This window comes from Bombus flavifrons, chromosome 11, assembly GCF_040668555.2.
Source record: "Bombus flavifrons isolate JBK064 chromosome 11, iyBomFlav1_principal, whole genome shotgun sequence".
NCBI classification, from domain to species: domain Eukaryota; kingdom Metazoa; phylum Arthropoda; class Insecta; order Hymenoptera; family Apidae; genus Bombus; species Bombus flavifrons.
In genome coordinates, this window is record NC_138452.1 from 7,497,915 (window position 1) to 7,525,444 (window position 27,530).

At 41.1% G+C, this 27,530-nt stretch overlaps 1 protein-coding gene across 3 annotated transcripts in view; it reads right to left on the bottom strand.

The window, feature by feature from the left end:
- The window catches only part of LOC138185272 (uncharacterized), a 45,718-nt gene that overhangs the window by 10,809 nt on the left and 7,379 nt on the right, over nt 1-27,530 (bottom strand). For 2 of the 3 annotated variants that reach the window (XR_011174561.1, XM_069124111.1), the window contains exons 1-2: nt 12,471-13,148; nt 1,621-1,675 (exon numbers count right to left, since the gene is read on the bottom strand). Coding sequence is in view for 2 of the 3 variants with exons in the window: in XM_069124111.1 (XP_068980212.1) it covers nt 1,621-1,675; nt 12,471-13,133 (718 nt within the window). In the remaining variant the exon portion in view is untranslated. Of the gene's footprint in view, nt 1-1,620; nt 1,676-12,470; nt 13,149-27,530 lie in introns of those variants that run through there. The other variant, XM_069124112.1, reaches the window with a different exon arrangement.

A 27,530-nucleotide genomic window follows, 5' to 3' on the forward strand; every position in this document is an offset into this window, starting at 1 on the left:
CCTCTCAGCCTGTGTCGTTACATCGACAAAAAATCCTCCGATATGAAATCTGACGATGAAATCCAAAAAAGTCCTCTGATAGATTCAGATAAGCGGAATTCCAGAAGAAAGTAACAGCAACGCTGGTATATCTCGTTGGAGCGCGTCAACCTAACGCTACAGAATTGTCGAGCGAATCGCAAAACAGCAAAGCGAGTTATCTGGAAACTGAACGCGTTGCAAACGCGCGTATATCGTTGACAAATTTGGAACGCCACGCGACACGATTAATTTTTTATCGAAAGTGACTGGTTCGCAACGATCGATCGATTCGTCGAATCCAGGCACCGTGGCCGCTGCTTTTTCACAGATTTGATGCGTCTGGGCTGGTTGGAAGATCGGCTGTGGATGGACGAGGGCTGTGCAAGGGGCAAGGGTGAATGCAGCGGTGGGGGAAAATAAAAATGTAGAGACCCGGTCAGGATGTAATTTTGAGGCAGATGTGCGGGTACGAGAGGGAGATCATTGCACCGCGAGCAAGGAGCAGCTGAAGTAGCGTGAGAAAATGCGGCGACCGCTCCAGCGGACGATAATGACCGAAGGGCAAAGTCAGGGCCGTAACCGCTTGCCGGATTTGCCGTGAACCGCCGACAAAACCGTGACCTCCGCCCCTCCCACTTATTTTCCAATTGCGTAACGATGCTCTTTTCGTCTTCTCGTCGAGCGAACGACGGAAGACAGCGTGAAATTAATTTTTCTATCGTTACGCAGGCAACGAAACGAGCCACGATCATCGCGACAAGTTCACCCGCCTGTTCTTTCTATTCCAGAGGAATTTCTTCCGCAAGAAGTCAGGAAATATTGTAAGCTCGATATCTCGAAAGTAAATTGAAATTGGTGGCGCGTGCCACGGGTTATCGAATTCGTGTTAAGTCCGCGTTATCGAGCGATGTCAAGAGAAACATGCGGTTTCGTTTCAGAAGTCTTCCACTTGATAACTTGGCTTCTGTATCTCGGCAAGTAACAACGTAAACGGGGAAAAATTCGTCCTTGTCGAAAATGCGAAAATTATTAATCGTACCGCGTATTATCTCCGCGTATGAAATTTTTGTACGTGCCGTAAATAATACGCGCTGGGAAGTAAAGCTGTGCAGAGTTACCAAGGAAGCTCCGTACGTATAAAGACAGAGAAAATGTATATATATAAAATTATAATATAAATGCACCTGATCAACCTTTGGAAAACCGACTTAATTTTTCTTTTCGACAAAAATTTCTTTTCCTTCTTTCTGCGATCGATAAAAGAAAGAGAAGAAGGAGAAGAAAATACGACGCAGAAGCCGCAAATAAAATTATCGAATCGTAGGACCCGGCGCGTCCTAAATTCAGGGTTGCAACCGTTGGCAGGAGCATAATGCAATTGGGGGATCGTACGAGCGGTCGTTCTTTTCACCGCGGGATTTGGTCAATGAAACCAAAGCGCACCGACGCTCCTCGCCTATCCTATGGTTCCAACGGTGCCGCTTTTTACAGCCAGTTAGGGCTACTTATGGGAATAAAAGAGCCTGTATCGTAATAAACGACGACAATAAGAAACAGAAAGGAGTACGAAGAGATGCGTCGATGACGCGCGTGACTCACCGTTTGTTAAATCGTCGCAGCTGTCCGTATCGTTGCTCAGTCCGTTATCGATCACCTGAAAACACGTACACTTGATTAACGGACGAAAGGATACAGTTATCGACGAAAAAAATTCGCATTCTCTGCGCGTTCCGCACGGAGAGCTCCGCTAAACTGGTTGCATGCTAATTCATGTTCCACTAACGAGGATAATCGCGCTTTCCACGACGGAAATTTCCTCGGTGAATTTTCCGCGTAATTCGAGCGTCACGAGAGACGAAAAAATTGCCAGGGGCACGAGAGATCGTTAAGATACGAATTTCTGTCCGATTTCTCGACTCCTCTGTAGGAGAAGCCAGCTTGCTATTGTTCTCGTCCTTTGAACGAATCCTCCGCGATAACGTCAGCTTTACCTCGTTTTGATAAATTAACGCTCCTAGCGTGATACTCTTTGCGAAAAAAAAAAAGAGAGAAGAAAAATGAGAGCACCGAGATGCTTGTCTCTTCGAATATGTTAGCTCGTACGTTACTTCTCTTCTAGAACGTTAAGCGCACTTTTCACAGGCGCGTTATTTTCGATGCGATTAGACATTGCGATTCGTGCAAATTACTTTCTTCATACGAATCAGCGATACATGTGACACGCATCGAACGTGCAAAGTGTCTTTTAATTTGACGATACGATCGAGGAAAATTCGTCGGAAACATAGAACAAGTTCTTTTTACATCGGGTTTTATTGCCAAAAACGTTTACTTCGATCGCTATTGGATTACGATTTTTCTGATACCATCGAAACTTACTGGAAGAAACGTTATAAATCACATACTAAATACTTTGAAGTGACCGTCGTAAATGAAAGTGCGCGTCACATTCTAATATACATTTTTACACAGGGTGGTTGGTAACTGGTGGTACAAGCGGAAAGGGGGTGATTCTACGCGAAAAAAGAAGTCGAAAATATAGAATAAAAATTTTTCGTTTGAGGCTTTGTTTACAAGAAAATCGACTTTGAATTTTCGCTCGGTACGCGTACACTTTATCACGTCTCGTTGTAACGGATCTCACTGTAGATCGTTGTCTCGATGGAAAAATTTAAAAAAGAAAAAAAAATTTGTATTCTATATTTTCAACCTCTTTTTTCGCGTAGAATCACCCCCTTTCCGCTTGTACCACCAGTTACCAAATATCCTGTATAAAAATGTATGTTAGAATGTTAAATTACAGGTTACAGCGTACATTGCAATTAACATTTATATATATATACAGGGTGGTTGGTAATTGGTAGTACAAGCGGAAAGGGGGTGATTCTACGCGAAAAAAGAAGTCGAAAATATAGAATAAAAATTTGTCGTTTGAGGCTTTGTTTACAAGAAAATCGACTTTGAATTTTCGCTCGGTACGCGTACACTTTATCACGTCTCGTTGTAACGGATCTCACTGTAGATCGTTGTCTCGATGGAAAAATTTAAAAAAGAAAAAAAAATTTGTATTCTATATTTTCGACCTCTTTTTTCGCGTAGAATCACCCCCTTTCCGCTTGTACCACCAGTTACCAAATACCCTGTATAAAAATGTATGTTAGAATGTTAAATTACAGGTTATAGCGTACATTGCAATTAACAATATATATATACAGGGTGGTTGGTAATTGGTAGTACAAGCGGAAAGGGGGTGATTCTACGCGGAAAAAGAAGTCGAAAATATAGAATAAAATTTTTTTTTTTTAATTTTTCCATCGAGACAACGATCTACAGTGAGATCCGTTAAAACGTACCGCACGCGTACCGAGCGAAAATTCAAAGTCGATTTTCTCGAAAACAAAGCCTTAAACGAAAAATTTTTATTCTATATTTTCGACTCCTTTTTTCGCGTAGAATCACCCCCTTTCCGCTTCTACCACCAGTTACCAACCACCCTGTATACTTTTTTTTATTATAATACACTTTTCATAATAATATTTTATTATAATATACTTCTTAATAATAATTTTTAGATTATAATATGCTTTTTCGTTTATTAGAGTGTACAAACCAGCCGTAAATAACATTCGTTGACATCTATTCTCGTGAAATTCGGCGCTAAACGCGTGCTTAACGCAATGCATTTAAAACGAATATTTTCGAAAACGGAGCCTCGTAGGAAAAAAGATTTTACTCTTCGCCCGCGACTTACTTTTTCGTTTTTTCTCTTTCATATTTCTGATGTTAAATCACCAATTACACGATACTGCATAGTACGACGAGATAGCTTATTCGTTTATGGCTTCGACCTGCATGTGCTGCGAGGCTATTTGCCTTCGCGAAGGAAGAATCGAAAGTCTAATCCTCGTCGAGGCACGTTGCACCGTTTCTCTCGCGACCCGTCATCGATGATTTCTCCGCGATATCAGCGTCGTCGCTGCGAATTGCAGCGAATTAGTTTGCTTGGTAATTGCAGCAAAACGCGAATCCAACCTTTTGCCATCGATTAACGTACGTGTTTCGTACTGTTATTTTTTCAAACTCGTTAAAAGGTTAAAAGTCGAGGAATATTTGACGTATCGGCAACGAAACTGAAATTTACGCCAAGCAGAACTTGAAAATTTACTATTACGAATTGAACATCATCGCACCTGGTGCGATTATTTTGGTTACTTCGATCGCATGATATTACGCTATCGTCGATACTATTGCACATACATCCGCTGATCCTTTTTTCTTTTTTCTTTGCAATCATCTCGCTTACTTAAACTCATTGCTGCCGCGTTTATGTTACAAGTTATTAATTCCTGGTAATTAAATTCTATTCAGGTACTTCGTTATTATTTAGTAATTACGTATTAACGATAACTATTCCTAGTTATTACGTTCTCGGTAATTGTAATTACCAATTTTTAATTATATAGTTTTAACAACGATAGATCATTCACTGACTCGTGTAACTTCTCACTTTTCGTGTTATTAATGAGTTTTTCTCGCCGATGGAATGAAATTAATTAAAATAAAGATAAAACGAACGGGACAAGTTCTAAGGCGGTTTTAACATTTTTTGGTCCACGATATCTACGGTTTCTGCTTATCGCGGCAACTTCCGCTTCCGATATCAGCGTTGGATAACGAGCTCGTCCAAGGGAAAACTATACAACGACGAACACGCGAGTCGTCCATCAATTTTTCAATATTAAGTATTTTCCATACGATGATGAAATAGTTTACGTAAATAGCAGTCGTTTAATTAACGACTGGCGCTGTGTTATCGATCTACGAAACTGGGCTACACCGGAAGCGAGGTGTTTCGTATTTTCAAGAATAATAAAAACCTGTTACAGTGTCGTTCGAACGAGAGACAGAAGTGAGTGAAAGCGGGCGGAAGTATAAAGAACAATCGAAAGTGTAAGAATATTAAAAGCGTAATCGCGAGTTTCATCACGTTATTAAATATTATAACACGGCTGCTCGATCGGTCTTCCAGATCTTATCGTCGAATGCCAAAATGCGAGTCTAACGGAAACTTCTGCTACAAAGTTTAGCGTATTTCTTAATCGAATAGCCGAATTAACAATCGTCCATACGATTTTACCTTTCCACGTTAGTTGGCAGAATCGTTTCTCTCAGAAGCTCGTGTCAGGCATCTTAACATTAGAACCACCGCGTCAGTCAAATTGGCTGGTTTTACAATTTTATTTTAAAATTCCTACTTCATATTATATATTTTTCCGCAATGATGTAATGACTTTTGCAACGATAACTAAAAGAATAATGTAATGAATTTTATTTTCTTTCTTACCTATTCAAACTGAAAATAATTTTGCATCAAGGCTACTTATACCAATACCAGCGAAAATGGCTGGTACTTGTCAGAGTGTAAAAGGGTCCTGCGATCTGTTTATCGAACCCCAATTAACCAGTTTCCTCGTTTTGTACAATTTCTCACACGTTTTTAAAATTTGTACTGCGTATCATTCGATATGATGATATCGGTTATCAGGAAAATTCCGGATCGATCACGATGCTTCCATCGATCCACATACGTCTCGATGGTATAAAGAGTACAAACTCGCGATAATATAATGAGAATTCTACTTAGAAGGCGACGAATATTCGATTCTTCCAAGTCTTAACTTCGCACGATAAGCAAACTGTAAAAGCTTCAAACTCAGTTTTCTCAGTATAAAAGCTATTGTGGAGATAGAGCGGATGAGAGGCAGAGCGACGATATTATAAGCGGGACTATACTTAGGATATCTTGCACGCGCTTGCACGTTATGCGCGTTCCATTTTTCCAAAATTTCCCACAAAGACGTAAAAATCCACGCTTTATAAATTATTTATCGCTAGAAACGATCAAACACTAGAAATACCACGGTAGTAAAAATGACCGGCTCTAGAATTTTATAAATGTGTCAAGCCTCGTTTAGGATTAATAATACCAAAAAAAAGTACTACATAACGTGGAATTTCTTCTGTAAAAAAAATAATAAATCAACAAATATAAAAATATTCTATTATTACGTATTTTTTAAAGACCAGCCATTTTCACCGGTTTTGGTAGAAATAGAATTCGTGTTAACTATCGGTAGTTCTAGTGTTAACGATTACAAGATAGAAATGATTTTTGGCAGGTTACAGAAATCGCGTAGTGGGACACGGTGATTCAGGTATTTGACATGGAGCCAAGCAAATGACAGTTTTTCACGCTGATAAAGCGATCTTCGCTTACTTGTAAGAAACAACGATATCTTATGTAACGTCAGTACATTACAAATTTATCAGATTTCATGGAAACTGGCTATTTCGATCGATTCGTCGATAATTCCGACGTGAACGTATTTTTATTCCTCGAAGCTTCTCGTCGATCGAAACGTTTGAACGCGTGATTTATTTTATACAGACGTATAGAGGAAACAAAATTAATTTCGTTGATCGGCAGAAGCAGCGCGTAACGAACGTCCGTTTTTAGCCTAGTTTTCACTGTCGATTCCATTCTCTTCTTTTTTCACGAAACGGGTAAAGACAAAGAGGCGGAGAACACGCCGACGAAACAGGCACGAAACGTAGCTGCAGGGTCGCTATTATGTAAGCACGTTTTGTAGGACACATCTTTTGTCGTGATCTTTCTGAAGCGGCAAACTGCGAACGAACGTTGTACGTGAACATGAAAAACGCGAACGTAACAGATACACGTGGAGTGAACGATCCTCAAGCTGCCCTATGAAAAGAAGCTTAGAAGCCACTGTCGACGTTCTCGCGAAAAACGACGCGTCTAATGGCATCTGATGCTGCAGTTCCATAGACGCGCAACTTCACAATGCGCTTTTCTCCCAGCGATTTCGCGTTCCCGTTTCGGGCTACCTGTGTACGACGAATTATGCAATCGTGTTGTCGCCAGTTACCTTCCATTCAGCAATACTTGACCAGCACCACATGACGTATATGTATATCTTCATTTTCGGCTTCGCAGATCCGAAAAGCTCAACTTGCTCGCGGTTTTCTTGCAACGTCGATTTAGACCTACTTAGTCCAATGACTATACCTACAATTTTATTTGTTCAACTTGGGCTAATTTCTCGCTTCTCTCTCTCGTTATCCTTTCACATGTTCCCTTGCATGGACGTTTTTTCATTTTGCTCCTCTTGCTTTCGTTCGCTTCGCTCAACAATTTTGTTATCTCTTCTTCTTCTTTCTATACCATCGACAAGTCATAGCGGAGTAAAGAAGCACATAAGTAAAGTGCAAGTAATATCAAAGTCTTACAGACCATTAGAAATAAAATGTGTGGATGAGTCAAGAGCGAAGTCACGACAGATCACCGTGAGTCACTGTGTAATACAGTAATGCTCGCTTAAATTCCAATAGAGTTGTTTCGTTTAAATTAAATCAAGCGATCCAGAACCACTGCCTATTACGCCAGCGTTTTAAGCCATTTTAAGGTCAGTCTCTTAACGCGTCAATTCTCCCTCCGTTTATTCATGGACACGCCTGGTTGAACTTTTTATAAGAAAAACGACTTACAATGCAGACGAATACTTTTTACAACGTGCATTATGAATTTATTCTGGTATTTCTCGACATATTTTCGATCAGAGTATTAGCTTTCGCTCGATGAGAATGAATTCTCGCTTGTAACCACAGCCCTACCACCTGAGCTTAATACGAGCGCAAAGGGTTGAGTTGCAAGTTCTGGAATACGGTGGCGGCTAATTGCTCGTCCGCAGCTGTGAACGCGTGCGTAAAGTAGTTGCGTAAAGAGGCGAACAGCGGTATGACAGGCAGTTGTAAATGCTGGGAGAGGCCGACGCGCTCCCTGTCACCGCCACCGCGTGTTTACGTACTCGTACGTACGCCGGTTAAACGAGTTACGATGAGCTTTAGCCAGGGGAAGATCGCAAGTCCGGAAGGAAGTGGAAAATATTAACGTTTCTTCGGTCACACAGGGGGAGAACCGTCCTTCCTTATTTCGCATTGTGATCGATGGAAATTCTGTCCAAGGGAACTCTTTCACTCACTCTGTCTATGTACCGCAACTGTTGTCTTTTTTTTTCTTTTGAGAAATAAATTGATTGAAGCTTTAAAAGAGGAACACCCGTTACAACCACAGGGTACGTTTTGTAGAGGCAATTTAAATCTCCAATTGTGAGAATTATGTATAAACTCGTATCCTAATCGCAAGTATTTCGTTAATCCGTTAATCGACTTATTCGTTGAGCATAAGTTTCTATTATCGTGGAGTCAATGGTCGATAATGGCACGTCAGTCTCAATCAGATCCACCTTTGACCCTGAAACGCGTATCAGTGTCCGATAAGGGTGCACGTTCGGATAAGAAAATTCAACAAGTCCCATAGCCGGCTACTAATTAAACCTTTGTATAATAAATAAGGTTTAGATAAGTAGAGTTTGCTGTATTAGTAAGAACTAAACCATAGTTGTTAAAGACGAGGGCGTACGCTTTCGAAGAACACGGAGTAACGCGATTCTTACGGCTTTGGAAGCGACTCGAGCTCTTTACCCCGTGGAAAAAATTCGAAAATCACGTGCTTGGGTACTCGGAAGGTGTAGATTGTACATTTTAGTTTCTCGTTAATTTTACGATCCTGTTAAGCTTGCTACGGTGTTTCTCTTCGAAGAGACGGTCGAGGCTAAGAAACCTTACAAAACTGGCTGTGATTTATTAAGGAGGAAAAAAATAGAAAATGTAACGCGCGCGTTAAAGTATTGCTGGCTTATTCGCGACGCAAACGAGACTGTGCGCAGTTCTTTTCGCCTCGCGCTTCGTTTCTTTTCCGCTCTCGTTTACATTCAGCTGTCGGCGGCCGGAGGCGCGATTCAAAGGTCACCGACTCGACGAGAGGCACTTGAAAATCAAGCAGAGAAAATTCCAGGTGCGCGATCAACGGGGCACTCGTGATTTTCTAGCGGAAACAATGCAGCCACAGAGAGAGAGAGGAGGAAGAAGGCTCGTCGACTCGACAGTAATAAAAGATAATGTATTCCTGCACGAAGTGACAGCGAAGGAAGTCGATGCGGCAGCGATCGCGCTCTTCGGACCACGCGACGTACAGGTCACGAGCGTCGCAGCGAGCAGCAACTACGATTCTCTGGTTGTTGTGTCCACTCGAATTCCTCGTTCGGCAACCATAAATGGCAACAGGCAACAACCGCCAACGTTATTAGCGATAAGTTACAATTTTACTTTAACGATAGATATGTAACTTCAAACCACGTTCGCCAGAGCTTAACCAGTTGGCTGTTGCGATCTCTTCGGAAACTTTGAAAAGTGTGTTCCTAAAATGCGCGGCGAAAGGTGAACGATGACGAGTATCCTCGTCGAAAATAGAGTACGCGTTACGATATGGAATTAAGTTGTAGCGAAATCACTGTTTTGTCTTTTAATTTCATAACCGACACGGCTCGTCGTAACATAAAATATTGCCATTTCTTCGTGGCGAGTATACTCGTCAAAAACACCTAATCGGCTAAAAGAAATCCCTAATAATACTCGCGTTGTATTAGATAACTACATTAATCTACTCGGTATCGTGTACGATCAGCCACTCCAACGATCTTCGCACACTTTGTTAAAGGGCCACTTTCGTTAGAATAAATATTGGGCTGACAACTAAATGATTGCGGATTTTGTCATTAGTCATTTAGTCATTTAGTGATTTTTGTCATTTGTTATTGATAAAATCCACAATCACTTAGTTGCCAATCCAATAATATCTTCGCGACCTTGCGATCGGATTTATTTTAGTTTAGGGTCCGCCTAAAACCGCACCGTTCGCTAGAAAAGTTTAAAAGTGCAATTATAAATCGTTGTTGCAAATTACAAAGACAAATACCGATGGAAATTTTTCGAAAGCGAGCCACGTCAACGATGACGGATATGTGTAGGTTGATGGAGGGTAAATGGAGCAATCGACGAGCAAACTTTTTTTTTGTAGGAGCGCGTAACAAAGAAATCGGACGACGCTAGGTGGAAAGTGGTCGGTATCGTCTTAACGAGCAATAATTTCGTTCAGCTTCGACAGGTTACAGGATAAAACTTAATTCGCTGTACGCTTTCACCGAACCTTCGAACGAAAAGATCGTATCGTTCACCGGCGGTGTACGATGTATTTGCCGGCAAACTACTGGTGGATACGCTGAAACTCGTTCTTGCGACTCGAATGCGTCGTAAAACGCGTCTCGTCCTTAGACGTCCTCTCCTTGCCCGATCTCGATTGGAATCGTTTATCGAGCGAATGATCGCACACAAATAACAGCTTTCCTATAACCGCGGAAACGTTGTACAAATCGACTTCCCGGCGGTTATCGCTCGTTGCTTTTCCTTTAACTTACATTCGGCCTATCGAACCAGCGACTAAATTATAATTAGAAATTTCCTCGAAATTATAGCTCTGCGACTGTTGGAGCATATGATTTTAAAGCAAGTGTCACGCGATTAGGTAATTAAATTCCACAGATACGTTTGACGAGTATCGTCGCGTATTGTATGGATATTACACGTAATTAGTTGCATAAGTCGAACGATTGATCACGCAAACTCTTGCCACCTGAGTATCGACATGTTCGCTCGATCTATTGTATCCTTAAGACATTCTCTCGAGTATCTCTTGTGACAATGTTGTATTACACGTTATTCTTCCTGTTGTACTTCGTTCCTGTCGCAAACGTGTTTTTTACAACGGTGCACATTCGTACAAACGTGAAAGCGAGTCTGTGAAATGTCGTAAAGTGGTGTTTACCTCGACAGAATAAAATCGATCGTACGTAATTCGACAAAATAACATAGAACAAAAAACGTTGTTTTAAAACGAAAGAAACTTTTCGGACAACTAATATGCATATTTATTACTCTATTTTCGCCTAAGTTAACGACACGCGTAAGATATTCATCAAATATTTTTACGCTTGTTCGAATAAATTCGCCAGCCGCTATAGGTACACGCGTCTTCTTTCGTAGAAACGTACTTATCGATCGAGCGTAATCGATCAAGAGGAAATACGAAAGACAGGCAGCGAAGAGGAAAATCCGCGAAACAGCAGAATATTTTGAAGAGGCAACGAAAGAATGATCGTAACGGGAACTTCCTTATGCGCTGTATCGAAGGAGGATAGCGGGATTAACGGGTTTGATACGGCCAGAGGGACGTAAATTTCGAAATAAAACGTCGGAGGTTCGTCCAGGCGGTGCGGCGCATTTATTCTCGAGACAGCGAGCGCACGCACCGGTGAATCGAATTGCAAAACGGCTATAAGTATGCGCTCGGTTCTCTCGGCTCGTATGCGCTCGATTGCTTCGGGACAGAGACGAACGTTTCAGCGCGCTTTAAATCGATCTGTTTCTTTCGCAACGTCGGGAACAGGCTGCACGCGTTCATGCGGCGTGCAAACCAATCGACTTGGTCGGAACGGGACCGTGTCCAACGATCTTCGCAAATTTGTCTTTTCTTTTTTCAAACCAGAGCGGCGCGTGCGTTGCGATCCGCGATCGTCGATGCGCAAACGTCGTCACGAGACAAAATCTCGTTCGCGTCCCCTGCAAACGAACCAAAAACCGCTCACTCTGCGAAGAAAACGCCGAGAAAGTGATTCTTTTTCCTTTTCTCTTTCTCTCTCCTTTTTTTACGTGATTAGTTACGGATAATGAAAACCGGACGAGTTGCGTATAGAAATACGCACGAAGGATTAATATTTAATTCCAGAAAGGCAAAAGCTTTTGCGCTCTTCTTAGTTCGAAAGACTATCTGCCATTTCGAAACTGAAGACAAGCAAAGTTTTATCGCTCCCTTTGTGCCATCTTTTGCTGTTGCTTGTTCGATTTCAAATATCCAACGATTAGTTTCTAACAGTGTGTATATCGCAATCTTACTTAGAAAGTGAGAAACACAGACAGATACATTCTCGTTGGTAAGTCTGCAGGCTCGTTAATTGCAAACACAGGCTTCCAGAACTCTAAATGAAATGCTCAAAGCATGGCATAATTTAATTTTCCCAAAGCGCATCCTGAACGTTTTGACGTTCCAATAATTGTTTTATAAGTACATAACCGTCCGCGTACACGCAGTTTAATATTAATAAGCATCAAGTCCATTTTGCAATTCCAATATCCGTTCACGTATCCCATTCGAAATGAACCGAGCGACTTATGGAAATCAATGAATAATTATTAGGTTGGTAACTCAGTGATTGCGAATATTGTCATTAGGTGGTATTGACAAAATCCGCAATCACTTAGTTGCCAATCCAATAAAACAGGCTATTTGTCCCTGAACGAATTTGCATACGCGAATCAGAACACGTATTAAATACGTAAAAGAGAGATATTCCGCTGTTCAGCGACTACGACTCGAGTCCATTCGTCACATTGTTTACGGTATCTCGACTTACCGATTTCCGATGGACGTATCCTGTGCAGTCCTCAACGACGAGTTCAGTTAGCCGTTCGAGATTCCTGCAGACTGTCAAAGTGCCCACACTACCTACGACGTGTTCGATGACAACAACCGTATCGATGCAACGAGCTGCCGGAAACGCGATTACATCGACGAAGCTAGTCACGACGTACGATTCTCGATCATCGAAGAGCTTCCATGTACAGACTCTCGAGAACAACTCCAAAAATATACTCTGAAGAGGATCTCTAGCAACTATCGCGTGCACATCACGGTCACCACGTACAATCCAAAGGAAATTCTCTTTGGAATATATCGAGGAACTTGCTTCAATAAGAAGATAACGAGGCTCGTTGGATGCGGTCAGAGGGGAATGCGTGGACCCTGTGACGAATGAAAAGGCGCACGGGAGGATAGCGAGCCTGAAATTACCGCGTTTTACTCGAGTTGTTCGAGGTTGTAGGAGGTTTCGCAGCGTACGACTCCAGGCACTTGTCGCTCGTTCGAGCGCACCACGCCAACTGACAGGAGGACACGAAGCGCGAGAGACGCGACGGACAGGCTGAGTGTACAGCACACGCTGACGAGAAAACAGACAGAGAGAGAGAGAGAGAGAGAGGAGGCTTGTCCTCGTCATCGTCGTCATTTTCGTCGTCATCGTGCCGTGTGACCCATGTGCGCCGTAACGGGTACCGACCCCTTCAACTTCAACGTATGCAGACGCGAGTGCCTCTGATGATACGCGAACGTTTTGACCACGCTCGAGGTTAATTTCAGGCTCGGAATTCCTGCTCGTGGGAACGTTCGACCAGAGTTTGCTGTTTCTCAATTTTCTGGCCGGTGAAACGCGAGCGAAGAAACGTCTCCGCGTGACTCCGCTCGTTCGACTTGCGTTACCTTTTGCTCCACTCGTCTATTAGTTTCAAGGGCCACGCAATGCCCGTTCCGTGTACCATGTCAAACTTCGAGGTAATGGTCTTTTTTGGGAATTCCCCTTGGAATCTGAAGCTTCGTTTTGAAATAGTTGGAATTAGAGCTGACATTTGGTCATCTGTGGGAAATTTGTCGAAAAGCATGGGAATGTGTATAGCACGCATGGATATATATAAATATACAAAGTAAAATGGTGTTTGGAACTGGAACTTTGAAGAAGCGAGTAATCGAAATTAATCATCGAACAGTACGAACATCGAAGAGCAACGAGTTACAAGGAAAGTTATAAACCTCGATAAGTTTTCTAAATAGAGATACGATAATTTTTATCGGCCGCTAAATATCTGAAACGGGGCGAAATTTTGCGAAAAATGAATTTTATCTTGGCAATAAATTTTTCTTCATATTTGTTGCCATACGTCGCAAGATACAGAGGCTCTTATTCATTTACGCAATGAGATAGAGAAGTAGATAAATTCTCTATTAATATCTGCAGGAAAGCAATAAAGATCTGTTCAATTTACGTAGTACATAAGTTTTGTACAGTGCCAACGATCTCACGACTATTTGTCAACGGCGCCAGCAAAGTGTACATACACCTACTGTCTACGTATTCGATTCAGCTTATCGAAATTGAATTGAAATTAGATCGACGCGTTGATCATCGATTGAAACTACGCACGCGTCTTTACATCTCTAGATTCGTTCGTAATTACGTAATTTATATCGGTACCAACGTTTCAAGGTCGACGTTTAGCGTAACTTTGACGTAGGGAAAATTCCAGCAAGATAAGGAATCGCTTTGAAACAATTTAAAAGATAGCGAGGGTTCGATCGAAAGGGCGTGTCCCTTCGGTCTGAGCTAAGTCAAAGACCAAAGGTTTTAGATAACCCAGGGATTCTCCACCGACTAATCTATCGTCGGATTAATCACTATCAGACAATGCTCCTGGCTACAGCCAGCAGAAGCGAAGAAAGAAGTGGAATTAAAACCTTTTGACGGATCAGTGGTTGAAATCGCTCGATGAAAATAGATTTAGATGGAAGAAGATTTGCGAATTTTGAAGCAACTTGTCGTGCCGCGTCGAGAGCAACGAGACGCATATTTGCCCCAACTCAAAAACTGTATTTTATTACGAGTGACGTACGTTCGCTTCGAATCGAAAATCGTGTTTAGTAACGGATGACGTAAAGTTGCGAAACATTGAGAAATCAGGATGCAATTTTAATTACAGCTTACAGCGTACACTGCAATTAACATTTATATATATATATATATTATTATATAAATATATATTTGCTGCATCCAGTTTTGTGTATTCTAAATAAATATATAGTATAGTTTTGTTTATATATATATATCTATATTATATTATATATATCTAGTTTTGTGTATTCTAAAAATATATAAATATATTATTAAAAAAATATAAATACATATATTATTAAAAATATATGAATATATATATATTATTAAAATATATAAATATATATATTATATATTTTTAGAAAATATATATATCTAGTATAGTATAGTATAGTAGTATATTATATATATCTAGTTTTGTGTATTCTAAAAATATATAAATGTATATATATTATTAAAAATATATAAATACATATATATTATAAAAAATATATGAATATATATATATTATTAAAAATATATGAATATATATATTATATATTTTTAGAAAACAAAACTAGATATATATAATATAATATAGATATATATATAAACAAAACTAAATGCAACAAACGCTCTACGTTATACAATATACGCCTCCACCATAGTTATCGGTTGAAAGTACGCCATCGAAACAAAACAGAAGCTTACGTATCAGCAGGAGATCTATCGTTATTTACGCCACGTGATACGTTATCATGTTAATTAGACATTCCGTTCAGCTCCGATGTCTCCTACACGTTCTTGGTTTTCGCGTTATTCGATAGCGTGGAAGCGCCAAACGATACGGAATTAAGTATACTCGGACCCAATTAATTATTACGTAAATGCTACGATAAGAGACAATGGCTTGTTGATACCCTTCGTAGGTAGCACAGTTCGCAGCAGCGATTTCACGCACGCGGTTAAAGATACAAGTTAAATACAGGAAAATACTGGCGACGAACAAGTCAAGTTTCGTCGTTTGGCAACTTCATCCACGGCTTTAACCGAAGACGCTATCGCGCAGAAATCGATAGCATCTTTGCATCCGTCCGTTTGAGAATTTCAACTTGAACGAACATGACGAGATGGAAATCGAGAGGGAACGAATGAAACAGCGCTCGCAACCGAAGCCTCGATCTCCAAAGTCGAAAGCACCACCTGCGTCTATCAACGCGGAGCCGTAACTATGTACTTTCACTCTCTTGACGATTCGTGGATCGGTCCCTCGACCAACCGATCCTTCCTCTGCGAGAAACGTCGGAAGTCTGCAGTTTGATCCGCTCTAGGCCGACACATTTCTGTCCACGTTCTCGCTCGAACGCCAACCTTCCTTTCGTCACGTTGCTCGTTTCTCCTACATATCCTGATATTCCGCGGTGTCTTGGTGCGATAAAAGTGGAAACTTTCTTTTTGACAGCGTCGGTTGCCTCGAGAGATCTTGACGCAGCACGACATACGAAGATATTTCGTCGGCTATCCTCGTCCAGACGTGATTAATTAATGTCTAGTGCCTTTAGTCAGCGTTAGAGTCTGTTTAACGCGTGGTTGTCTAATGTACAGTACAGTTTTAAAGTATCCGAAGGTTTACATATCTTTGAGAAAATGTACTTTTTCATACGATGGAGTTTATAGAAAGAGTTATTACTATACTTGTATTATTATACTCGGAAACGTTGGTTTTCATCATTCAAGGACTTTAATATCTATTTAACTTCGCTGTGAAATTTTTCTTCACTTGAAATTTTTATTCCAGATCGATATCCAAACACACGCTTACGTGCGTTAGAAAATCATTCGCTGAAGATAAATGGAACTGCAGGATGACTCGAATCTGTATAATCGTCGCAGCTACGAATGCTACGATGTGGTTAAATTGATCTTCGAGGACCAATACGCGATACTAAAACCGGTGTTCGTAATCGATACAGTTTTTAAAGAGTGCAAAACTATTTTGTCGGTCGAGAAGTTCCTTATTTTCGGACTCTTAAATTTTGGAGTTAGAGGTCGAATGAAAAAAATTTCCGACTATCGAGATACACGTACGTTTGAAAGGTACAATTTGAAAGGAGCGTTCGATCGATGAACTTCGTTTTCACTTCTCCCTGTAAGCATTCGTACGGAAGACTAAATATTAAAAGAATATCCGAAAATCGACAGTGCAACAAATAATTCGATGAATCTGAAATACGTCAAAGCCGCGATCTCCAGATATTCGAATATCTGCAGGTCTTCGAAGGTATCTTCTCTTCTCTTCATCTTCTATTTCAACTTCAATCGCACTTTTCCACGTTTACATATTTCCTAGTGAATGTTATCATTAGTATACTTGTTATCTATTTATTGCCAGTTTGCTTAATTAACAAGTTCGTTATATCTGTTCCACCGTCTACGTAAACGCGAAATACGCAAAAACGAGCAAGCAGAACGTAGAAGCAACACGGAACAAGAATCAGAAATAAGCAAATACGATAGGAATGCAGGATTAACTTTGATTTCTGGTCGATGTGCTCTTGGAATTATAGACGCGGCATGGAAATACCCAAGAACCGGCAACCGAACCGACTCCCTAATTGCGTTACAGGCATTATTATTTTCCAGGAGACATTGTCGCGATGATTCGTCGCGCTATACGCATATTTCGATTCCAATTAGCCCCGTTGAAATTTCTCCTCTGGCACGGCCAGTGCCACGAAAGCGTTCAAACATTCACCGGCGAAGGTGATTTTGTAACGGAGTATACTCGATTACCGCGAACACGAATGCGCGAATCGTTGGTTGCTCGTGCCTTCTGAGTTATCGTCGACTTAAGTTCATCGCCGTGAAATTACCATCCATCCTCCTTTGCATCTTCTTTTTCTTCCATCGAGTAAATCTGTCGGCGGTTACCTGCCACTCTTTTCTTCTTTTTTCGTTCTTCGTTTCGGCACTTGAAGTTCCTTCGATGTAACGGATTCCGTTAGATATATATCAGCGGATCGAAGACTGATTTTCACTTTGCGATTGTCGTTGACAAACTCCACAGTGATAATCGTATAACTGCGAGAATACAAAAATAAAAATCGAATCGACGCTACTTTTCATTCCGCGCTCAAATTTTTCTCGTTCGAATCGTTTTGTCAGGACAACAATTTTTCTTTTCCTATGTCATAGTGTGGAAAGCGAGTATCCTCAAATCGTATAGCTATTTTTATACGCGTTTATGCTAGCACGAACTGACGCTTCGCGTACTGTCTGCCCTGCTGTCTGGCAGAAAACTTCCTTGGCGATCTTTGAATTTTTGAAGGGTCGGCTGTTGAAACACCGGTAGCCGGAAGGGTGAAATTGGATCGAAAGGCGGCAGGTGGACACGCGTTAAATCTGCGGCCGGTTCCGAGCCAGAGGAGAGCAGATTCGATTTCGCTTTTTCCGATTCTCAGGCAGGCGAGAAAACAAAGCTGCTGCTGCTGCACCGACACGCTCGCTTTCTAAACGGTTGAACGAACCACACGCACCTTGGGAATATCCGAGAGACTGTTCAATCGGCCGGAACCGCTTTGGAGAAATGTTGACGAGACGACTAAACTGTCCGACGATGCCGGAAGTACACCGATCGCTCTTCCCGCTTGCACCTGCACCTTCACCCTTCTCAACTGCCTCCGATTTCCGCTCGATCTAACCTGTCTTTACTCCCATACACGAGCTTAGATCGAGCTACAGTTCCTCGTAGCTCCTAGTAGTCTCAAAGCGAACGCTTAGGCTACTGGCTACACGGACGTTTCATACGCCGCGTGTTACACGTCGCGTTTTCTCCACCCAAGTATTTAAGATGCTGACTGGACGAACGTTTTACTGGAGTTTTACACGCTGCGTGTTACACTTCGATACGAAACATCGCGTTACGTTTCTCCAGTGTGTTCCGTTTTCCGCGTGTAACACGCGACAGACGGCGTTTCGCCAGCGTATGTCACAGCGAGTTGCGTTAAAACACGCAGTTGCTACTTTGGCGGAGAATAAAAAGAAAAGATTAAGACGAAACGTCGATCGAACAGAATCAAGTTTCTCAATTCTGCTAGCGACGATCGCCGTTTTAGTCTCCTAATTTACCTACGCTCTTACCTATAACTATTAGAGCTGTATCTTTCAATTTAATTACATTCTTGTTTATTAACTACGTATTAGGACGATCAAACCGTTCAGAAACCATATCGGTCAGCTCCATAATTTGAAAATGTTACGGACATTATCTCTTTAAATTTGCTGTACGATTCGTTATTGTTCGCGACATATTGTCGCGACGAGCGAGCTTTGTTCGTTCTCAACGAAGCGAACGTTAATTATACACCTGCGTAACGAACAACGAGATTTAGATGACGACGTCGCGATAGCTAAACACGTACGATTCTTATAATCCATCGTGTTTTTGAAAATAACTTTTACAAATTGTTATCTTCGTCGAAATAACATCGACTAATCGTTTTTTTTTTTATCATTTCAACCAATTGCGATATCTCACGCGGAACGAAGAAACGCCCCGACACTACGAACTTACGAAGAAACTCCTCGTACGCGACTCCTTCGCCTAATTCCCTCGTCACGTACTACGACTGGTGAAAAATGCCGCGGGAAGTCGCCAACTCCAGCGTAACGAAGCGGTTCATCGAGCGTGGCTTGCAACTTTTCAATTAGCCGCAACTTCCGGATCGTCGAGATGGATCGACGCATTTGTGCGATGTTTCTCGGACGCAGCCTCCGCAGACTATCGAACAATGTCGAACTTTGGCTCTCCGCGTAACACGAAATTCTCTTGGTTACGACAATTCGCGTAAAATACGAGGTTCGCGATTTTTCTTGGCCAGTTACGTCAACGATTGATAATTTACGAGCTGACGTACGCGAGCCAACGAGAAACACGTAAAACGCGATACGACCTCGACGAAACCAATGAAACGGTGATCTCGATTTGAAAATTTCTACTCCGTTTTTCATCGCGATTTTCTCCTCTTTCCATCTCGCGCTCGTACGCTTTCGTCGGTTCGCTCGACCATGCGGACGATCCTTCAATTTCGTTTCAGTTTTACCTCTCGGCGCTTCTCGTCGAAGCACCGTCGTATTATTCACAGAATCGTTTTCTTATTGTGTCGGGTACATCTTGCCGATACTACGTCTTCTGTCGTTTCTTCGTTTTAACCGACGCTTAACTCTTGCACGATTGAACGCTTTATTCTCATAAAGAGGACGTAACGCGTTAAAATTAGAAGATTACGACTTTGTTCGTGGATAATTTGTCGTACATCTTGCAGCATTGAACGTGAAAGACTCAACGTCAATTGCAAGCTTATTATAGGCGCCATACAGGGAATTAACATCGTAATAACTCGTCGACTAGTTTGATTCCTCCGACAAGTATCAACGATCCGTGGATTCCAACGACTTTGTTCGTGGATAATTTGTCGTACATCTTGCAACATCGAACGTGAAAGAAGCAACGTCAATTGCAAGCTTATTATAGGCGCCATACAGGGAATTAACATCCTAATAACTCGTCGACTAGTTTGATTCCTCCGACAAGTATCAACGATCCGTGGATTCCAACGACTTTGTCTTTGAGAAGAAGATTTCGTATCTTCGTTTCTATCATTCACAAAGTGTATTATATTTATGACAAATTTAACCAGTTAATTTAGTTGTAGAAACCTTTGGTGGCATTAGGTCGTATAGCGCATAAATGAAAACAATCAACGACGAGCGTGAAACGCACCGAAATAAGGTTTTTGTTTCGCGTATATATTTAATGTTAACTACTCGTTTAGCGTCAAGAACAAGTTGCACTATGCGCATCGTGCAGTCGGATCGTTCTTGTTTCAAGGAATAAAAATCAAGAGCCAAACAAAGACAGCACATCGTGGTCCAATATTATTTGAAAATACGAACAAACAGATAGGCCGCATCCAGCGTATCTGCCATTGTTGCGTAGATCCACGGTATCTAGGTGCAAATATTTTCACTCTTCTATCGTTCTACATCCTTTGCAGTTTCCACGGTTTTCTCGATGATAAGTTGGACGTTAACTAAACGCCTTGTGATTCCATGAAATCGATCGCCCCGTCAGTCGTTACACATCCGTAATGACGCATAAAGAACGAAACGATGCAGAATAGAAAACGAAATCGCGTGTCGAGTGTCGACGACTTTCTTTCGGCGCAGAATTTCGAGCACCGATTAGAAAGACGCGCGAAGGAGAGCGGACAGTGGTCATCGAGTTTCGAAAGCATCGAGAGACACGTTCGAACGCGAGCAGTCGTGATATGCAGATATTAGATTATTCAGAAAATTCATGGCTTTTCCTCAGGTGTATACAGCTGTTGGATTACAGGTGTCAGGAAACTGAAGGACTGACTCTTGAAGCCGAAATGAGACTAGTACGAAGACTACAGGGAAGAACGTGATAAAACGCGTTTGCTATTTTTTACAGGAAAGCAGTTTTAATATTCGTTGCACTTTTTCCATGTTTGTCAATGTCAAAGCTTTCAAAAACCTCGTTGAAAAAAATAAAAATGCTCGTCGCGATAATGTTGTACCGAAGATATGAAAATATCGCTTATCTCGATAATATTTGACTTCCATACAACTTGGTCCATTTATATCATATTTTTTCTTTATCTTTGACAAATTTACATCTTTGCACCTATAGTATCGTGGAAAAAAGGCCTGTGGTGGCACTCGACAGCAAATACCACCACTCGACCACTAACTAGTGTCGGACGACGGCAGCGCAGTGGTTAGCGAACAGAACACAACTCTGACAACAGAACACAACTCTGACAACAGAACACAACTCTGACAACGGAACACAACTCTGACGAACAGAACACAACTCTGACGAACAGAACACAACTCTGACGAACAGAACACAACTCTGACGAACAGAACACAACTCTGACAACAGAACACAACTCTGACAACAGAACACAACTCTGGCAACAGAACACAACTCTGACGAACAGAACACAACTCTGACAACAGAACACAACTCTGACAACAGAACACAACTCTGACGAACAGAACACAACTCTGACACCGTATAACACAGGTGTAACTGTAAATATTTGTAAATATTGTAAATAAACCTATTTGACATCCCCCTCCCACGCCCCCTCCCTATTATCCCGCCTCCTCCCAAAGTTATACAGCGCCCAAAAAGTAGACTACCAAAGCGTCCTACTTAGCGACCAAGTTTTCAGGACAGAAAAATCAACCAAAAACAAAATTACATAAAAGCTCTGGACCCCAGCGGCTTAAATCCAAAGAATAGATTTAAAACACAAAAAATGTAAAACGCCGACACAATATAGTATGGCTACGTCGTACCGTCGCGTATCGGTACTTTTGCCTAACACATTTTATCGAAATTCATAGTTTATTGTGAATATCCAATATGTATTAAAAATTGTATCTTGGTTTAAATAAACTTTAAAAAAAAAAAAGCAGTGGTTAGCGCCTTAGGTTGCGAACGTTCGGAACCCGGGTTCGAATCCCGGCGACCGGAGTCCGATTTTTCTTCCACGATACAAAAAATGAGAAGGAAAGCGGCCGTATCCAGCAGCGATATTTATAGCGCTAAGCAGTTCACGATACTACACACCTATGATTCTCTACCGTTTCGTAGTGAATTTTAGACTTTGCATTCACCAGGGATTTTGGTGAAGTTTCTCTTCGGTGACATACACTGTGACATACGTTTCTACGTATTTCTACGTTCTACGTTTCTACGTTCTATTTGGGTTTGCCATAAACAGGCGAAAAGGAATTCGCGAAACGAAACACAACACGACCGAAACCAAAACAACTACAAATATGTAAATGCATCGGCCCAATAGATAGACCGTGAGCCGAGTTTGGAGCTGCCTGTTCGCAGTAAGGCACGCACGCGTACCATTGCGACGAAAACAATGATTCGGTAAAGCGCTGCTTTAATACGACGGCCGGTTCGCCGCCCTGGTACCTCGTTGTCGCAATTAATCTGCCAATAATTACTTCCCACGAATGGTCGAGGGCCGCGAACGCTCGATAAAGCGCGTCTGTAGGCCTCGTCGCTCGCAATGCGTATCGTTGTATTCGCGTTTTTCCATTCTGACTTCATCAACCACTCTTCGTGATCGTCTCTTTGTTAGAATAGAGCGACAAGGTATCCGCCGATACTATCGTTGATATCGTTTCGCACAGAGCAGTGTTTTTGATTTCGACCGGATCGAACAGAGTTCACGAATCAACACTTTGACTGCCACGTGGGTCAAATATGACCGACCGGCAATTGCAAAAATTGTATGAAAATTGACAGTTAGGGCATTTTGAATATAACCGATAAATAGAAGATACTTTGAAATAAAAAGTGCCCCACTGAACAATGGAACATTCTTATTAGAACATCGATAAAAAAAAATGAGGACAAATGTTGCATCTAACGGTGCACTGTGTTTGCATCCACATCTTTGAGGGGTAACCCACGAATATTATTATAAACACAGCTTAGAAAATAATCGTAAATGCTGCTTTATGATCGTATAATTGAAGTTAGAAGTGTGCACATACCTTACTATTATATATAGAATGAGCAAATACTGTTTACTAATTTCTTCTACACGTTTCAACAATATATTCTGCACGTTTTGCTTGCGACGAAATAACGAACGCGAATGGTTTGTTGAAATAAACGAAGTCTTCTTACAATATGTCGCTATCAACTGTTACCAAGGCGCCACGATGGTAACCCGTGACCACCAATAAGATAAACGGTCCACTGGGGAAGAATGTTGTCTTACATCGTCAATTTATTATTATTTTGTCATTATATGCTTTGAATAATAGAAATACTCCCGTGACGTCCTGAGCGAAACATGTGATTTTGGCGTGGCAGTTGAAGTGTTAGGGGGGGGGGGGGCTAAAGTTAATTCGTACAAAAATAAGGCATGTTTTTGTGAATTATTTGTGACGACACAGTTAAAATCTCTTTATTAAAACCAATAGCACATTAAAGTATGACATTCGAAGAATATTGCATAAAATTTTCACGGAGAAATATTAAAAAATACGGCAATGGTAGCAATTATTCGGACGTGTCTCGGAAAAAAGTAGAATTGCTCATAACTTGATGCTGGATCATCTGAAATCAAAAAATCAAAGTTCATTCGTTAGGTAACAGCTTTCCCCAGGTAACGCTGGGCGGGTTTTTCGAAATTTCAATCTTTCACTTCTTTGGTACACTTTGAAGAGAAAATTAGTCGCAAATTTTCGCAAAATCGGACAATTTATCCCTTCAAAGTGTTCCAAAAAAATGAAAAATTGAAAATTCGAAAAACCCTTCCAGCGTTACCCGGAGAAAACTGTTACCTAACGAATGAACTTTGATCTTTTGATTTCAGATGATCCAGCACCAAATTATGAGCAATTCTACATTTTTTCGAGACACGTCCGAATAATTGCTGCCATTGCTGTATTTTTTAATATTTCTCCGTGAAAATTTTACAGAATATTCTTCGAATGTCATACTTTAATGTACTATTAGTTTTAAAAAAGAGATTTTAACTGTGTCGTCACAAAAAATTCACAAAACATGCCATTTTTTGTACGAATTAACCTTACCCCCCCTTAAGGGAATATTCTAGTCCTGCAGCATCGTTTTTTACAGATCTTACGATTATGCTGTGCAACTACGTAACGCTGCATTTGCTCGAAACACGGTCCAATCATTGTCAGTTCTATTCGTCGATACAGCGACAAACAAATTAGTCATCGAATTAGAACTATGTAGAAAGTGTCGGATATACGAGACTATTATTCGACGCGTCTAACAATCAATTTAATACTGCGCGATATCACAGAATCAAATTCATTCCAGAGTTACTTTTCTCGAAAAATTCATCACTGTGTCCAGTATGCTCATAGTCAGTGTCCAGTCACGGGCAATTCATCCGACTTGAATGCCGTTGAAACTGCTCGGAACATGCTCGGATCGCTTGTGTATTCGTCGCTGATCATCCCATTCCCATAGTCCGATTTGAATTTGAAATTTTTCCAGAAGTTCAAGGCAAAGTGAAATTGGTAAAGTAAAAAGGATATAAAGCGTACCATGTAGGCAATTTAACTCTTTGCACTCCTATGTCGAGCGTGACTCGACATTCTTTCAGTCCCACCTTGTTTTGTGCGAAGGAAACCCAGGATTGTATCCTGGAAATTGTTTCAAGATATATCATACACTTAAAAATTACAAAATACAACAATAGTGTGAATAAAACTGGTATTTAAGCGAATTTGTTTCTTCCTTTATTTATTCAAATTGTTTTACTTTTTAGTTAAAATAAATTTCAAATAAAACACTTAAAAGCGTTGGAAGCTGCTGGTAACGAAACTGAAATAAAATTCAGAGTGCAAAGGGTTAATGGAAAAAGTACGTACATATGCAAGCTATAACACAGACAAGGAAAACATAAATATAAGACGACAATTCTTCAAATATATCTCGTTCTATTCGAGAACTATACTATATATAATTATATATAAAATTCAGTTCACACGCGCGTGTCTTTCAACTTTGCTAAAAAAACCAAAAAAAGAAAGTACTAGGAAATGTAATAAAAAATCTTTAACGATCCTGATTTAACGAGACGAAGAGACTACATGAATAAACCATCGGTTTTGCAGAAAATCCTCTTTACCAGGTCAATTTTTCTCCTCGCTGTATTCAAATTAATAACGACTCGGCTTGCGCGTCTCGAGCGAACGTAGCATGTAATTTAGCAGTTTTTTCTTCTTTTTTTTTTATCGAAGCGCCCTAGCGACACGCGACATTTTCCATGCGAGCTGGTTCAGTGTTGAGACGCTTTTTGCGTCTTAAATGTGCCGTAAAGTCTTTCTCTCGTCGACCGAAATATTACAATGTGCTTTATTCGTAGAAAGTAAAACAGCGTACGCCAACTCCTGAGACCGTAGCCTCTTCCTCGAGCAGGATACCGTGGCCGAACAATAGCGGCTCTCACTTCGCTGCACGAGTACGGTAGCTCGTTACGCGTATTCATTTTATCGGAATTACTTCCTACAGAATAGCGTACGTGTACGATTGCCAAGAATCGCGATACCATGCGACGTGTATCATCGAGCTGTACGTTTCCTGATCTGGCCCCGTACCATTCACGACGACGATACCGTTCCAATTTACATACTCTACTTATGCAACGTTATAAACATACGGGAGACAGACATTCGATTGTAATATACGTATATCACGGAATATTAAATAACGCAGTCGTTTGTTATATTCGTATGGCTGCGTTAATAAATTTTCTTGCTTATCGACTCGGCGAGAGGAAGGCAAACAGCGATAACGCGATCAAAGGTATTATTGTTCTTGCTCGATGAACAGATCTTGTCATGCAAATAATTGCAGTCGAATTTCGATAAAAGATAATTAATTCACGACGTGGTACAGACGAGGTTCGGCCGATCTTTTAACTATCTTTACAGCCTGCTCTCGTTTAAACGCATCTATCCGTAGGATTTTATTTGCGCGAATCGATCAGACGACGAACCATTCGTACGACTCGAGTTCGCCTAACGATTCTATCCGCTGTTTCTAATTTTCTGTTCGTACACCGTGGCTATAAAATCTCTTAGCACAAGGTTTGCGTTTATTTACGTATCGTCGCGAGTAACCGCAACATTTTCGTTGCCTCTGCGTAACACGTAAGATTAGACGACTTAAGAGACTACGTTTACTATCTCGCAGTCAAACTGTAGATACGTGGAATCTGAAAGTCGTGGAAAAGCGAGCGAGGCCGGGGTTACGAGCGAGATTTATTGCTGCGATCACCACGACGATCGTAACGTGAATCCTCGTGTTGTTGATCGCATGACGTCGTGCTTTCCAGAATTTTGCAAGCTCTCGAGATTTTTCTCCGATAACCGTACGCGTATAGCATCGTAGGAGAAACTATTGTCAGCAATTTTGATCGCAGAGGTGAGACGCGAGAGACAAATAGCGAAGCGAGAGAATTGCTAGGGCTGACGTAACGAGATCAAACGATTTGACACGGAGAAAATTTGTAACGACATATAATCAGAAAGCTATGGCAATACAGAGGTAACGCGAGACAGAGAAAGAGACAGATCTTTCTCCAATTGACACGATAAATCGATTTAACAAGGATCGTGGAAGGCGATCGACCTAACCGAATGCTTTTGCCTGAATGTTTTCAGTTACGTCGAATCGGAAGTAAAAATTGCCCGGTTGTTCGATATCATTATGCAATGCCTTTGCCGTACAAATTAAAAGTAGATTATTGGATTTCGTGTGTCGTAACGTTGGTTTACTTTCTGATTACGTAGCATGATACCACGCGTTTTATAAAACCTCGAACCACGGTATAATTTACGATAGATAAACAGCCGTTTTTCTTCTCCATTGTAACCGTGAGTTTGATGTTTGCATTCTGCGACGTACATTCAATTCCAGGTGTAATAAAAGTCATTTAATAGAGACCTACGAGGCGATTGGATTTCTTCAAGCTGAAATTTACGTGTCCTTCCGCTCATGCAAATTACCAATTACAACATTGTAGCGTTCTTCCTATAATTACGAAGCGTAGAACGCGTTCCTAGGATGTACGAGACAATGCTACCGATCGAAACGCTGTTCGTTTGTTACGTAAAACTTTCGTTGGTGCGCGGAATGCACCGCTAGATTCTTAACTCGTACGAAATATTTCAAGCGATGGCGGATGAGTCACTACTGGCTCTTAGTCACCTCGAATTTGCATTTAGTTTTCTTTTGCATCGCCACGGAGACGTTCCTAGTCCATAAAAGATTCGGATCTCCACCGATCATAAGATTCGTCGCGCGATTCTCCAGAAGAATATTCCTGTCGATGAGCAAGTACTCGTAGAAAGAAAGGATTTGTACAGATAATACGCAAATGTTAC